Source organism: Megalops cyprinoides, chromosome 9 (genome assembly GCF_013368585.1).
Source record: "Megalops cyprinoides isolate fMegCyp1 chromosome 9, fMegCyp1.pri, whole genome shotgun sequence".
NCBI classification, from domain to species: domain Eukaryota; kingdom Metazoa; phylum Chordata; class Actinopteri; order Elopiformes; family Megalopidae; genus Megalops; species Megalops cyprinoides.
This window is the reverse complement of record NC_050591.1, coordinates 27,210,651-27,227,691: the sequence shown is the minus strand read 5'-3', so window position 1 is coordinate 27,227,691 and position 17,041 is coordinate 27,210,651. Positions and strand designations below refer to the sequence as shown.

Below are 17,041 nucleotides of genomic sequence, written 5' to 3'. Positions count from 1 at the left end.
GCCTTTGTACAGGGTTTTCAGACATTAATGTGATTTGAATGCTCACACTAACAATTTTTAAATTTCACTATACCTCTTTATTCACAGCAATCCTAAGGTTATTTTTTCATTTTCCACAGTCTTCATTTAGATGGTATAACATAAATTAACCTGATCATTCCTAATGCGAAATTAGTGACTCTCTATGTTATTACACAGTGCTGAGAAATTTAGTTGTTTAAGAGCTTAAGAGCAGACACACTCGGACAGTAAAGCTTGTATTGCATGAATAATACCTGCTTCCTTTGTCCTAACCCCTCTAGAAGGGGCGCTGGGATCTCCCGTCCCGATGGCATTGCTGGCCACGACCCGGAACTCGTACTCCACCCAGGGATTCAGTTCCACGGCCATGGCAGACTCCATGTCCCCTGTCACATGTTCTGGGTCTGTAGATATTTGCCCAGTCACAGGTCAAAAGTGTCACATGTGAATCAGGTACTAGCAAACCAATACAAGCACTATATGATACATTGATAACATTAAAGATAGCCTGGGATGATAGAAGTAAATGTTGAATGTTACACAGCTACACAGAATACTGTATGGCTGAACACTGAATGCTGTATAGCACACATTCATATTTGCAACTAAACTCAACCTCTGAAAAGAAAAATTATGAAATAAAATAAAAAAAGTTGAGACTGAATATATGTTCTGCAAACAGTCATTCACACACTCTCTTTTTCCTCTGCAGACTGTCAACTAAAAACAAACATTTGAGGCTAGGGACCTACAGATCAATCTACTCCTACAGACCCATAACGCGTATTCATTCTTTCATTTAGTTTGTTTAAACATCAATCTCTGCCTTTGTACCATCTGCACAGTTTAGCAAGAGAGATGACGCTCCATAAACCACGCGATAATTGATATGAACTGCTTTTTGATTCAGCTTTATTCATACGATTATCTCTGTAGGGCTATCCTTTCTAGCACAGCACACATAGTAAAACTGAAGGATGGGCAGAAGCTCTTCCCGAGAGAGAGCCGAATATGTCTGTCCCTGTCAGGAATCCATTGGTACAGCATGTGCTGGAAATTCTCTAAGACCACAGAAGAGCCAGAACATAATGTATTTAACCCCTCCACCTAACCTTGGTTTACGCCACTGTGCACTCTCATTATTCTCCATCACGGAGAAGAAGCTTGTATCAGCCTAAAGCGGCAATAATAGGCTACATTAGCCATGCAATCCATTTAGGGACTGTACAAAAAAGTCATTTGCAATGACATAGGACTAGTCAATAGTCAAACACATAATTAGGGCTAGTGAATTGTGAAACCCATGAAAAATAAATTAAATGTAATATCACCTTTGTTATTTTTGTTTTTATTGTCTGCCGAAAGTTGACCATACATAATTTTACACAGTTGTTTCAAAGACAATACAAAAGGTACAAATAACACAAAAACAGCAGATTCCTTACCCTCCCTCTGAGCATCACAGATGTTATGTAGAGCAGAACCACTCTTATCAACCAATACTGCTATGAGAGCTCTCTGCCAATCTGAAAGCTCTTTACAGGTAGGCTTACAGCTTTGTTTGCAGGGTACTGGTCTAAAAATCCTTACCTCTTCACTTAGGGTCCATATGATAGTCTAACCATACTAATTACATCATGCATCACAAAGACCTGAATTGTGGTCTATTCTGTTGAACGGAGCCGCTTTAAGTGGAGTAAAAGAGGAAGGTGAGTCATCCATCCACAGAGATGAATCATTATCGAGCACAAACTTTCCTATTATTCTTATCCGACTGGCGGTATTTAAACAGATTACTCATGCTTAGCAAGCCATTGTCCCCTGACATTAAGGCTAAGAATGGATGGTGTTGCTGTCAAGCTACACAAAATAAAGCTATTAAACTTCTGACAGTCCAATAAAACTGCTGTTGAAAATACGGTGACTTATACCTTGCTCTAAAGGAGAGACATTCACCTTCTAATGCCAACTCAGAGAGAAACTGTTTTTGGGTAAAAATCTCTACTTCAGTCTGCATACAATCACGATTGTCAGCATTTCATATGAACTCGGCAGAAGTTTAAATGAGCTCTTTAGAATAACACTGGCATCTCCGCACAGACAGACAAGTTAAAATAGGGTACCTGCTTTTTTCTGCCTCTTACGCACTGAGACCTTGTTGAATACATAAAAGCACTGACTTTTGATTTATCAAAGGGTAGCGGAGGTCAGGTAAGCTTGCTTTTACATCATTTTCTAGGGGGATTTCATGTGTCAGAATACATTATGACATCAAAGTAAGCCAGCAGCTGAACAATACCTGTGGAATCCATTATGGATTCTGCGCTTTTAAGAGTCACCTCACGCTAGTTAGTTCAGCCGCTGGACATGAGACGATGTGAAGCCTGACTTGTGAGTGAAGCCACTTCCCCCTGTGGGAAGGCGAGGCTGAGCTCTTCCTTATTCATTACCTGTCTTCACTGTCTGCCATCCTAAGGAAAAGGGGCTCCGGGCCTGCAGATTGTAGGTGCTGATGGGGCTGTGATTGTCCACCCCCCGGCTCCAGGACAGCGTTGCCGTGGTGTCTGTGATTTCCTCCACGATCACGACCCCTGGCGGCCCGGGGGGACCTGCAAACAAAACACAGGCACAGCCAAAGTGAAGAGATCATAGTTTTCACACAGAGCTCCCTGGCCTTTGTGGCAAAGACTAGCTGTGAGAGGAAGGGACCCAAATACTGTCATTTTCTTTTAGAGTGCTGCATTACAATTCACTGCACAGAAGTGTGTGCTGCAAGTCAGCGGCTGAAAGCCTTCAAATTACTGTTCTGGCTGAACTCGGTCCAGGCTGATAGTGCAGTACTGAACGCTTAGCTCATATCACGCAAGCATTGATTTTAACTAGAGTGAGAGAAGGAGTAATAATTTGAATGAGCTGATGTGCTCTTACACGGCTTTTTCACCATCCCTTCTGGTAATCCTTTGAATGGAAACACATGTGTACATAAAGATGCATATGCTTACGTTTCAAATCCCTGTTGTGACATTACACAAACAAGCAAACAAAATTTCACTCATTTGAATATGATTTTGTACTGATTAAGGCACAATGACCAACGTTTTTCTCTTCTCAGAGACATCAGTCCAGCTGCTATGAGACGGATTGCAGGGCATACCTTACTGAGTGTAAGAGTACTCAGCATATGTTTACAGCAGCTTTCCGAGGTAAGTATAATCTGCTACTGCAGCAAATGTGTAAGGGGCTCCGGAGGAAGCAGCTGTAAATGAGCGGCTGACAGCTGGCGTACCTAATGAAAACCAATCTTCTGTGACCACTGGAAAGGTGCTGAACATTTGCATTAAAAGACATTAATATGCAGTGTATGTCACTAGGAAAACAGCACAGGAGGTCCTAAAGTCTCCGTGTTAAGCTTTGATGAATCATATGCAATATGCCTATCCTCCTTAATGAAAGCTAAAATGAAAAGGCAGACAGGGTCATAATGCTTTAGGTAAAATACCTTGAAACTTTCAATACTATAAAATTATAAAGAAAGACTCATTCACAAACAAGATAGCATGATGTATGGAGCACCAGTCTCAGTGAGCGCTGTATATTTGTTCAAGATGCTCATTCTTGCAAGCAGAGAGAGGCGGAAGAAATTATGATTCTTCATGGAGGCATAGCCATGAAAGCGGGAGGAAATGTGAAATCCCAGATAGGCAACCCCTCGGTCTGCTCTTCAAAGGGACCCCTCTCCCGTTTTTGAAATTGTTGATGCGAGCAAATATGATTTGACCAGTCAGGTATTTAACCATGCCGTCCTCTCAGGGGTGGCTGCAAGAAGAAACACCAGTGATCCATGTAAAACAGTCAACCACGGTATTACTCCGGGGGTGGGGGTGGGTGGGGGACAGCCAGACACCTGTGTGCAAATCTGGGGCCGCTGATCTGAGGATCTCTGAGCTGCGAGCTGCTGACCGCAGATAACGAGCTCACCTCGAACCAGGAGCTCAGCCTCCACAAACACGGTGTCAGCACTGGTCTGGGCCCGGCAGCCGTATTTCCCAGCATGCTTCAGCTGGATGTTTCTGATCATCAGATCTGTGGTGGAGGATTGCTGTTTGTGAAAAGGGAAAGAAGTGGAGAAAGGAAGGGAGAGCTGCTGAACAACTGTCTTCTGAGCAACATTAAGCTAATTTATTTCTCCTCTCTGGAAGTTATAGCACTTCAGGTGACACATGGCATAATACAAATAGCTATTCAGTGCCATAGCATATTCAGGTGTGAATTCAGTCTGGCAATATGTGAATTCAATCTGGCTTTCACCCCAATGTGCCTGCACTGTTGTAATCTCAGAAAATGAATAACCTCTCAGGAGAAACAGTCCAGGTGCTGGTGGAGGAGAGTTAAGGAGATACCACTTCTGTCTTACCTGCTTGATTACAGCTAATTAAAAGCCGGCCTCCAGACAAGGAGTGCATTTCGCTATCATGTCCCAGTCGCTAATCTTCCCTGTGATATTCCAAAGTTGTCTATGATTATATATTCCCACGTGCTTAGAGGAGCAAAAGAATGTAATCATTTAGAGTCATTTCACGTAGTCTCAACAATTCTCAAGGTAACGAAAAGCTAAAGGCAAAATATAGCTCAGCTCTCTTAATTCTAAGAGAACCACTTCAAAAAAGGATTAGGCAATAATACAAGCTCACCTCCAAAATTAGTGTCTAACAATCAATACACTAATAATAATAAAACACAGGGGATACACAAAATGATGGAAGAACCATCCTGATGAAACAATGCTTGCACCCTGGGGTACACAGTCACCTAAAATGGCTTTGTATTCCTTGGCCATAATTCTACCATGCAGAACAATAATTGGATCCACCAATAACAGTTTCATGACTATGTTTCACAGTTGGGAACAGGTAATGCTGGTTGAAGACTTCTTTTAGCTTTCTCCAAACATAAACCCATCCAGATGTAGGGAAGAAAATAAAATATAACTCAAGAGACCATCTTACTTTCATTCCCTGCTCAGATATCCAGGTTTTGTGCTCATTACACTAGGTTATTCTGTGTTGTGCATTGGCCTTATTAACAAAGTGTTTCCAAATGGCAGCCATACCATAAACATCAACTTTCACAAAGTTCACGTCTATATTTTTGTTGTGATTGTGTCACAGAGGTGTGGTTTTAAGTTCTGTGGTAATTTTTGAGGCTATTGTTTTGTGAATACTGCTAAGTACCTATCAATGTCTCTGTATTCTGACTTCTGACCATTGTGATGCAGTGTATGCTGTGATAATGTTTGACACATCAAATAATTTAGCTATTTCTGTGACTGATGCACATGTAGTTTGGATACCAAGCATTTGACCCCTTTCAAAATCTGTTAGATGTCTCATTTTGCTTTAGAAACTATTATATTAATTTTTTGATTCTGAAATGTCATTACTATTTAGTATTGGTAATTAATATTTTACCTCCAACCTGAAAGTGACAAGCCTGTCCTTTAATGACCAGTGACCTTGAAGTCTCCAGTATCGCAGTATGAGCAAGAGGCCTGAGTCTCAGAGTCAACAAGGCCTCAGAGTGCACCTTCTGTAGGGCTTTTTCCCTTTCATTACACCTTACAATAGAACTGTCCTCACAGGAAATACACCACCGCTGTTCACACTTGCTAACAGACTCAAACAAGCTCTGGAGCGTCTCATTCAGTGATGCACATACGTAGCTCAGACATCCTCAAAAAATACATGCAGAAAATGTTTTTTTTATTCAGTTTTCACTGAATAAATATACAGTGGAATATATAGCACATAGTGCATCTGTCACCAACTACAGCAGCCTAATGATGTGCTAAGAGGGTGTGATACTACGACTTGTATCAAATCACATCAACTGTTATGTTAGACATTTAAGTCACTGTAATTCTTTTCAAATTTCGACTGGCACAGTTTTATGTGACATAGCACAATTTATTCCATACCAAAGTGCTTTGTGTTGGCTAGTATGAAGTATTACAAATTTCTTATGTAGCTAAAATGACATTATATGCAGGATATGTATGTTTTACATAGTCTACTTAATTTTAATAATTACCAACCAAAAACAATATGATATGAGACATATATTGTAGTGACCGTGTGACACATTACATCAGACATTCTGACAAAAAACTCCTGGCTGGGATGTGCTGGAGATAAATATTAAACTCATCTGCTTCAGATTTAAAGACTTGTCCTTTGTAGTCTTTGCTCTCCAACTTCCTATTTCTCGTCAGTGTGCCTGCATTATATCCTCATCACTTGCATCTCTTCAAAATAATTAACTGCACTAGGGTTAATGCAGTCAGTGAACCCTGCATCGTGTGCCATGTTCCAAACTCAGGGTTTCCAATTATAGCAGCTCAATGACTGCTTCTTAGTTCAGCATTGATAAGTACTAGTGTAAATTGCCAATATTAAAGATTGTGCCTGAAGGAAGAGCAAAACACATCCATACCCAAGAGTGAGTGCTGAGAAGGGGTTTATGTGTGAATGCATCACTTCTGACACCCAGGCAAGGTTCTCCCCAGCTAAGTGGGGGATCATTACACCAAACACAGTCCAATGGAGAGGAGATCGAATGATAATTTTCCCTTGTCTTAACCTCTTGGAGTAACACTGAACTTCAAAGGGAGCCAAAGCCTGGGGGTGTGTCTGCGGCTGCCGCAGATGGTGTTATTCATCCAGCAGCCTCTCCGAATTGATATTTCAATGCTGAGCCACCCACCCCCCTGACAGCATCTCATTTCTCCCCCCAATGCAATCAGAAAACATTTGAAAAACCGTTTTGTCCATGTTAGCAGCTCACAGGCTTAACTGAAGCAGTGTCACTCCACATCAGAAACCCACTGCCAATGCATTTTCAGAATAAGAGGATCTGAAATATGGCAATGTATTCTCTAGCTGGTTAAAAAACATATAAATGTATATGTCTCAAATATGTCAACAAATATGTCTCTTTTTATGACCAAATTTCTCTAAAATGACACATATGATGATTACAGATTATAATTAAAGGATAAGTCACAGGATAAGTACAAACTGTCCAAGCTTGTAAAAAATACAAATATATTTTTGATAAATACATTTCATAGGTCTTTAGGTGTGACACCTAGGGTTAGATTGTCCATTAGGGAACCTATTCTTGATCAAGTTTAAAACGACTGTTTCTGTAATATATTATAACAAAAACTAACCGTCTTCTGTATATTCTTCATCGGCGTGAAGCTTGTCTCGGTATAATAGCCTCAATTGTAAATTGCAACTAGGGCATAATACTTTGCACTTCATATTGATAAACACTTTGTCACCACACGTGAAGACCCTTCACCTATTCCCCAAAACTGTTAATTGCTAAATTGTTAATTTAATTAACTCGTTAAATGTTTAAGGATGTTTCCATTTTCAACCTTGACAATAACTGAGTTCATCGATCAATTCCATCCAAACAGGTTAATTATTTGTTTGTGATTTTCAGTATGTGTGTTTCAGTAGTCTGTGTGAGACAGCCCATTGGCTAATGAGCCACACCTGCCTAATTTGGAGCATATTAAATACAGGTGTGTGGGTGGAGAGCAGGGGGCTTACATTTTTCAGCTGGCTCTGTGTGTATTTTTAAAATTTTATTAAAATTTTATTTATTTTATTTTAATTTGCTTTCGTAAGTTTGTTCTTTCTGTTCATTTTTATGAGAAGTGTTGGCCAGCTTCTTGACACCACATTAGTCAGTTTTGTGCATATATATGCAAGTATTTGCTCAAGGATCATTTAGTTAATCCTGATTTCATTTGAATCCACATGTATCGGTAATTGCATTTAAGCATCATCAGGTCGGAGCAGAGACACTTACTGTCTGGATGTACTCAAAGTGGCCACCCTCCTGGCTGAAGCTGAGAGGCTGACGATTGAGCAGCCACAGGAAGACCACGTCCAGGGAGGGGTCATGGACGGCCTTACAGCTGAGGACTACACTTTCTCCTACTGTCACCTCCACCTTTGCTGGGGTCAGCTCCACCCGCATGGCCTCTGCAAAGACAACGTGGGGCTGTGTTTGTCTCCATCCCTGCTGTCAATGACACAAGGTGCATTCTACACAGTCATCAATGAATAAATTGCTGCTTCTTTGCATTCTATGATATAGAATGCTTTCTCTGTCAGATATTTACATGATGGTCAGAGCACAATTTTCATTACTGATGGAGAAATGGACTAACTAAAAGACAAAACATCACAAAGACAATAACAAATTGTATTAAATTGCATGTTCTTTGCAGATGCCCTCCTCCAGAGTGAATCAATTCAGGTTAAGCACCTTAACTCTGGGATATAGCAGCAGTGCCCTACTTGGGAATTAAACTTAAAACCTCTAAGTTCCCAGTCCAACTCACAACCTACCTCACCACACTGAAAGGAGTTTTTTAATGTGAAAAGCTACACCCCATGGCTGATCAGACATGACAAATTATGCTGACATCAGGAACGACCGAACCGGGGGTGGTGACACACGGCACCAGGGATTGTTTTCCGGTTGCTGATGGGGGCACTAATGTGGCAGAAAATGAATCCCCGTGGGCCCCTCGCACCTTTCACCCACAGAGTGGTTGTCATCTCGGCCGAGCCAAACTGATTCTCCACCTGGCATACGTAGTTCCCCTCGTCTGCGCGGCTGGAGTTCAGGATTCTGAGAGTGTTGTTCCGCAGCACCATAATCCTGCCAAAGGAATCCAATAAACAAAAGAATTATTTCAGAACAGATTCAGATATTTATATTTATGTCTCGATGAAGGAAAAATTGCTCTGCTGCTGGTGATTAGTCAAAACAGATAAAGCATAGCGCACTATAGTGCAGCAAACCAAAAATGCATACTGCATATTGAGTGTGGCCATTTGAGAACATTAAAGTAAGATGGGGAAGCTTTGTTTCTCATCAATTTACTGTTGGTGAAGTGGAATAATTTTTTTGGCTCATACCAATGCTATCACATACCAATGTAATATAATCTGTCTCAGACACTGCTTTAAAAATACATATATATTCCTATTTAAGTGAGTAATTCAGAGTCTAGCAAGTGAATGATAACTAAAACAAGCATGTGGTAATCAACTGCTAGTTTTAAATGTATTTAAAAACTAAGCTTTGAGAAACAGCACTGAGTCCAAACAGTAATACACTGATAAGGACATTAACAAAAACCAAACTTTACACAAGAATCACTTCTAATTTTTGCTTTGAGCTGTTTTCTAAGACTCCTCCAGTTCTGCCACCTCCAAATCAGACATTATAGGTACTGGGTTGTATTTACACCAGAACTGTTGAAAAAAAAAAAAAGAAAAACAATATCTGACAAAATTAGGGACTTTCCCCATCACTAAACAGATTTTTCATAGCTATGTGCATACACATAAAATGCACTGTGGCATTAAGTTGTATTTTATGTTTGAGTTTTCCTCTGAGGAAAATGACTCACTGTTTTTGAAAGCAAGAGCACAAAAATTTTTTTCTATACCAAAAGGCACACCCAATACATAAATCATGTCTCTCCCCAAGACAAGTCAAATGCTAAAATTTTGACGTGTGCGTTTTTAATTAAATAGAAGCAAACGGCAGTCAAGTCTAAAAATGCTTTTCATTAGATTCTATACAGCAGAAAAGAAGTTTGATTGAATAGCAAAACAAATGAAACACGATGAAACAAACAGAAGCTCCTAGAATATGCAGGATGCACATCAGGGACTCTTATAATGCATTGTCAATGTGTCTTGTCCCAGATCTGAATAAGAATTCTTTTTAGCATTGCTGGCACCCTGGAGCTTGACAGATATCCTGAGGTAGAAAAAGTTACTGTATCATCACAATATACTTTTGTGAAAGGGTCCTGATCATCTTTAACACCTGGTAAGGGAAAAATGTAGCAATAGAAATGTATATGGGTCACATCTCAGGATCCCTTCTGTCTTGCTCTTTTATAGTACTTTTAGGGTTTTTAACACTGATGTTATCCTTGACATTTTGATTATTATAGCAATTTGTTTGATGTATTTATACCTTATATACTATATACTATACTATACTAAGATTTGAAATTTAGTACTTGTGGCCTTACTGTATGTTCCTTGTCACTCTGCATAAGAGCATCTACTAAATGAATAAATGTTATGTAAATATTTTGCCCAATCCTAAAACCAGGTGTTAACGGCTCACATACATTCTTATATGTTTGGACAGTTTCACCTGGCATTTCAAGATCCAGGCCAAAAACATTTTCAGGGATCAACATAATCCTTTAATTGCTGTTTGTTTACAGTCAAAACCAAGAAATTCCAATTAAAAGAAACTGGATTCTTATTCTCTACATCAATTTGTCTCATGCTGTTTGGTTTAACGCTTTTACAACACAAAGGTTCTTTTTCATGCTAGACTGAACGATAAAAATTCGGCAGAGGGAAACTCACAAAGGCATGACCAAAGCCAGCTGCATGTTAAGAATTTGAGAGAAAACTGCCGCTGGAAGTTCAAATTAGCGAAATAATCCACATCCAACAAGGACAAGGAGAGGCAGGAAGGACAAACGATAGGACTGTTGGGTATACTGAATATGCAAATCAGACAACCAGAGGGAATATTAAATAAAGATTGTCTCCTTAAAGCAAGCTTAATACATTTTAGGATGCATAAATGATATCTGTTTATTACTTAAAGACTCAAGTATTTATAGGTGTATGAGATTATTTCTTAACTCTTTTTAAACCCCCCAAAAGAACTACTTTTCATATTTTATGCTTATGTAATGAATTAATGTATGTATTATGTCCCTAAAAAGAACAATGAAAAGAACATGGCAATTACATATAGTACCAGAATTAAACATGACAATGTTTATTTGTATTCCATAGAGTGATCTGATCTTGGTCTTCTTCTGTCTGTCTTTAAGAAGGGGAAGCTGTAGTTTTCAACAGAGGCAGCCACATAGTCTACAGCTAATGGGATTAACACTTTTCATTTAGAAAACAAAAGGCCCGAACATTAGCGGAAATCCATGTTAATTACAAACCTTCATTAACTCGGCACAGCTGTCAGTGTCAGATAAAAGCCTGCGTGGCTCACGGTTTCGATTCCGTCCCTGCTCTTCCTGTTATTGAACGTCTTGCCATCCGGAGAGGTCTTTCTTGGCAACCGCTATGTCAGAAAATCCTCACAATGTGAAAGTCACCCCGGCCGGGAGGAAGGAATTCATGGTTCTAAATGTCTATTGCTGGCCTGCCCAAGGGTGAGCGGGGGGGGGGGGGATCAGCTCAAGTAAGGCTGTGGTTGGCGGTGTTGGGAAAAAAAGTCGAGGAAGCATAATGATGTGAAAATATATTCCAAAATCCATCTTAAACACCACTGAATACACAGGCAGAGATTACACTTCAGAGAAGGAGACCGTTTCTAACGGTAAATCTGCCTTGGCAAACATATTTCCAATTTTAATACAGCATTGTAAACACTGAAATAGGCTTGTAAGATGAAAGCTATCTCTTATATTGGTTTGCTCCTTCCATTTTCTATCAGGGAGTCACCACTAATAAGATGCTGCCTTTCACTAATTCACTGGCAAACCTTACCAGCACAGATTTACTAGTAAGTAGAAGCTACAGTCATGTAACAAATGACTGTGATCAGCTCAGGGTTTGAAGATGTTACAGCAGACTTCCCTTTAAACAGTCTTAGCTAACCATTGCAACACAAAATCAGTTTATACACAAACAATACACAATACTCTTAGAAACTATGAAAATGAAAAGATTAGAGATTAGAGACTATGAAAACCATGACTGCATCCATAGAACCACTTCCTGCTCAAACAAAGAATCTTTTATAAACTGCTTTATAGATTTCCAAAAATCTGGCATACGATATGATGTGACTGAATGTATTCTAATTATTGAGGATAGATAACACGTTTAATGTTTATCTAACTCAAAACATAAGTCTTTATCTACGGACAGATTTGTTGGTTGCATTTTTTTTGTTTCTCTTTTTTCTTTCTGTCCTCATATCTCTATTGCTCTCAAATTGACTAGAGGAGAGGAAAGCATGATGGAGTGAAAAAATAAACTGTTGGTGGCCTTGGCCCATGAAACAAAGACACAAAATACAATAAATTAAGGTTTTGAAGAATCTGCTGTAAAATCTATTGGATTAAAGAGATGACTGGTCAATTCATCACTATTTTGTCCTCTGGAGAGCCTAGCTGGACAATGGCTTACCCCATCAATCAGTAACTCTATTCATCTTGTAAAGTCTGAGGATTAGTCATGTGGCATTTAATTAAGCATGTACTGCCTTAGGTCACTATTTATATGCACACATAAATAACAAACTGGACTACACTTTAGAAGGTTAAATTCTGATGTGTGCAATTTACAGATGATCCAGTGGACAGCTTAGTTTTTGACAAGGAAGTGCTTTTACAAACTTATGTGCCACATGGTAGACAATCCCAAGGACAGGATGTAGATGAGTATACAACAGATAGGTATCCTGCAGTTAAGATACTGTAACTATGTACTGTAACGCTTTATTTTTTTAAATTAGATGCACAGCTTTATGTTCTTGTGGGTACCAATTCAGCTCAGCAAAGGGGTATCTCAGAGCTATGAAATACTAACAATTTGAGATACTTGTTTCATATAATTAGTGTTTGTAATGCAGTCAGTGTTTAAAACATCAGATAACTTTACCAAAGAAACACTGCACACATTTAAAAGGAGTTCAAGAGAAGAGAGGAAAATAGAGTCTTTATTGTCCTCATATCACGCTAAATGAATACAGTCCTTTAATTTGGTGTATAGATGAAATTGCAGCTGAATACATTCCTAGCTAGGTCACTAAGCCACCTGTCTTCAAAACTCTTATACAGATATTGTTTACATTGTACAACACTGACATTTGAGTCAGTATTAAGTATAAGAACTAAAACATTTTGTGGATATCGCCACATCTGCTCAAAAGCACAAGTGCAATTTTGGGTCAATGACCAGAAGCTTGGCCAGATGCTCTGTGACCAGTCTATGTTTCCGCTGCTGTTTATACAAGACCATTTTGCCTTGACGCTTTAAGAACAGTTCCCAGTGGTTATTCTTCAGAATAAATTGCCTGGTTTGCAGCCCCTACGCAGTCAGCAGAAAAGCCTGTAAATAATTCCAGCGCGTCTGCTTGCAGGCAAGCGTGCTCAGTGATAAATAACTCGCATGTCTAGGACTGTGGCTGCAAGGCACGTGCGTGTGAGGGTATAAGTGGGGAGGACTATTAACGTACAGTCTTCAATGTCTGGCCAGCATGTTGACAGGTCTGTTTGACTGGGCTGTGTGATTGGGGTAGGGGCTACTACTTCAAGGCCTTTATTATTGCCGGTGTATGGGTGAGTACCTTAAGTGTGCAGTCACTTTGCCAGTCACTCAAGGCAATGATTCATGGCTATCCTGACATTAAAAGGTTAATGAAATCATTACACAATGAACTTATTTCACAACAAATAATAAAGGATTTCAACCATATTGAATTGAGAGAAACTAAGAGCATTTGTTGCAGCGGTGCACTTCCTACAAGGCCTTTGTACATTTTCCTTTCTTCTTCTCTCTTGTCTGGTTGTAAACCATACATAAGAAATAACGTATGTAGTCATACTGGAGTTGCTACCTGACCCGTAAACTAGAATCACTCTGTTAAAGTGCACTTATATGTAACTCCTGCAGATGATGTCACACCATTATTTTTAGCTCTGAGAAGTATTTGGAAAACACTCTGGATTTCAACAACTGTCCTTAAAACAACAGAGAACAAATGAAGGAAATGAAGATCAGGAAAGCATAAAAATAAGATTGACTAAATTATACACAACCAAAAAAGTACCTCTGTTTATCAGAGGACTATAAATCATTTTTAGGTGCCAACTACCATTCCAGCTCTAACCTCCCCTGCTAATATCTAGAGGTGAGCGGGCCCCTATCTCACATAACACAATGATAATTTGCTTGCTTCTTGTCTTTATTCCCAGGGACAATGAAGTCTATAATCAAGCTCTTTACCCTCCCTCTCCAACACCCTACCCCCTCCCTTCCAATCTCTGTGACCTTGGTAAAGCAATGATAGGTCATTGAAACACAAGGTAACTTTGTTCTCCATATCTCTGAACTTAGCAGTTGGAACTATTATAATTGGAAGGGCTTTACATTTTAATGTGATATCGAAATGAAAATATTTTACTCCAGTGTAATGTAATTGTGACCTGTCTGGCACAGTGTGTATATCTCTCTCTGTTACTAGTGAACCCAGTTGAAGGCAAGGTTTCTACATGTATGGATGGTTGGTATCTTCGAAGTGAAAGTCAAATAAAAAGCAGACAACAAATCACACCATCTGCATTCCATGCAATAAAGTTCATCTTCTCGATCATGGTTCTCAATCCGTATTTAATATTATGGTGTATTCCAACGACAGCAATATTTAAAAATCAATACTATAATGGAATAGTCATAAAAAAGATTTCATATCTGCACACCTGAACATAAGAGACCACATATTTATCCTTCTCTACAGAGTAAAGTGTTATCAGCAGTACACACACACACACAGTTATGGGGAAGAGTATGGGAAGGCCAATGTGTAACAGGGAGATGGTCAAACCAATTTCTCTGTACTCACCTGAAGACAGCTGGGCAGTCAGTGAAACCACATTCACTGGAGGACAATTGGGAAATACAATTGTGGCACTACCTGCACTTTATTTTGAGACTCAGATGTGGCTGGTGACTTGTGCATGACAGAGGACCTAAGCCTGACCTGGATTTTTGATTGTGGGACAAACTGTCTATGAGTCAACCTTACCCTTGTGTTTTTTCAGGAGGCTTGTGATGAACACACCTAACATGACTTTTACAGTGTGATCTAATAATTTACAAGTGGTGAAAATGATCATAGCACATATAATACATGCTGAAAGGCATTTCCACCAGTCTCATTCCTGCTTAGTCTCAGTGCGCTTGTTAACATTCAGCTGTGTGTAGTTTGCCTAGGGGTATACGAGGCCAGGGGTCATGATATGGAAGTGGGAATTGAGCAGAGCACACTGCACCTTAGGCTGGAATAAGGGAGAGGTGCAAGGCATGAAGGGAATGAAGGGAAGCGAGTCCAGCACAACAAGAGTCCATTTCCAGAAAATATGCAGCAAGCATTCAAATTTCCATTACCATCTTGTCAGAGCTAAATTAGTACACCCTCAGTGCCGAGACATGGATTGTTCAGAAACAAGTCAAGTGTGAAATCAGAATTAGACAAAACACAAAACACACCAAGAAAGCAGACGGTAGGTCATTTACAGACAGGTGTCAGTGCATGTCTACACACACACACACACACAGTACACACATTGAATTTCAGAATGCTCACTCAAAGAACTACAACTATTTGAGTACTTATTTTTGAAATTATGCCCCACAATTGTGCAAACATCCCTTCTCCCCTTTCTTTTGCCTCTAAGGGTTGTCTCATTGTGCCTCGAACTAGGGTGTGTTCGTGAACTTGCATGGGAAGAACAATAAAGTCAGCAGCGCTGATTCTCGAGGGACTCCCTGTGTTGCTAAGGAGCTGAAGGAGATGCCAGATCTCTGCTGATGCATTGAGGGCTTGCTTTTCTGTGCAAATCCAAGCGCAATCAACATTGACTGATAATTTCTGCGCTGTCCCTCAAATTGATTGACTGTGCACTAACCACCATGCAATTCCGCTTCAAGTGCATGGCATTGTGGGTAGTTTTTATCACTTAAAGCTGATGCAGACATCATCTAGAGAATCTCGATCAAATTCACTCACAAGGTCTCAGCTGGTGCAATTTTTTTTTTTTTTCAGAAAATAAGGAAAGGTAGATAATGCCTCAAGAGTCTTGACACAATCTTCTGTGTTTATTATTAGCAATTATGCATCTTCAGGTAAAGTCAATATGCCCTTGATTAGTTTTAAGTGAATGCAGTAAATGTGTTACAGGCTTATAATTAAGATTGGTAGGAGGGAGCTTACAATGTGATAGGCCATTAGGCTGGTCAAAAGGCAGTCTGTATGTGAACTTCAGGGAAACATGAAGAGCAGCAGGCTTTATTTGATATACTATAGTAAAACAGACTGCCTGCCACATCTGTCAAATTTCATTCCCATAAACATTTAGCAGGAGGCAATTTTCAAAGCTCTCACATGTCTGTAAAATAAATGACAGAGTTGAAAAATAAGACCAACACAATAAGCGATGGAAAGATCAATGCTTATATGGTAAAGTCACAAACACCTTTGTGACATTACTGAAGCTGACTGTCTTCATGAAACTGACTCATAAAAAAGTAACCATATAGTCCCCTTGTCCTCATGGTTAAAAAATGACCCACCCTTGCTACACCCCTATGATAAAGCCTCTTGATTGAATTTTAACCCTAAATCTATTTTGCATGAAGAAACAACCTGTCACTCATCAACAACTTGGCGAATAACTGTGTCTTCCTACTTCACAGTACAGAGAGACTGTATTTATTCAGAGTACACCACTTGTTTTCACTACAAAACACACATAATAATTTTTTTGTTTTAACTGATGTGTTCTTTATTATTATTATTATTATTATTATTATTATTATTATTATTCTCTCTGTGCTGAAAACAGACCCAAAGGTAATCTTTGTACCCTGATGGTGCATAGCTTGTACAAAAATATAGAAAAGGGCAATGTTTCACTTTTCTAATGGTAGGGTCACTCCAGGAAAATTGATTGAATTTCATGCTAGAAAATTTTAATTTAGGGGGTTTCTCTGCAATTAAACTCAGAAACAGGTCATTTTGACCCCTAAGACAACACAAGGGTTAAATACCAGATTTTATACAGTAAAAAAATCCAGCCACAATATGAGAAATATAAGCATGAACAAATGGCAACATAAACCTTAGTCAAAAAGAACAAACACCT

The 17,041-nt window shown here is 39.4% G+C and overlaps 1 protein-coding gene across 1 annotated transcript in view; it reads right to left on the bottom strand.

Moving 5' to 3' along the window:
* The window catches only part of cntn5 (contactin 5), a 155,841-nt gene that overhangs the window by 11,864 nt on the left and 126,936 nt on the right, over window positions 1–17,041 (bottom strand). Inside the window, exons 13-17 of the mRNA XM_036536353.1 lie at window positions 8,636–8,763; window positions 7,903–8,078; window positions 4,000–4,120; window positions 2,472–2,630; window positions 276–425 (exon numbers count right to left, since the gene is read on the bottom strand). Coding sequence (XP_036392246.1) covers window positions 276–425; window positions 2,472–2,630; window positions 4,000–4,120; window positions 7,903–8,078; window positions 8,636–8,763 — 734 coding nt within the window. The remainder of the gene's footprint in view (window positions 1–275; window positions 426–2,471; window positions 2,631–3,999; window positions 4,121–7,902; window positions 8,079–8,635; window positions 8,764–17,041) is intronic.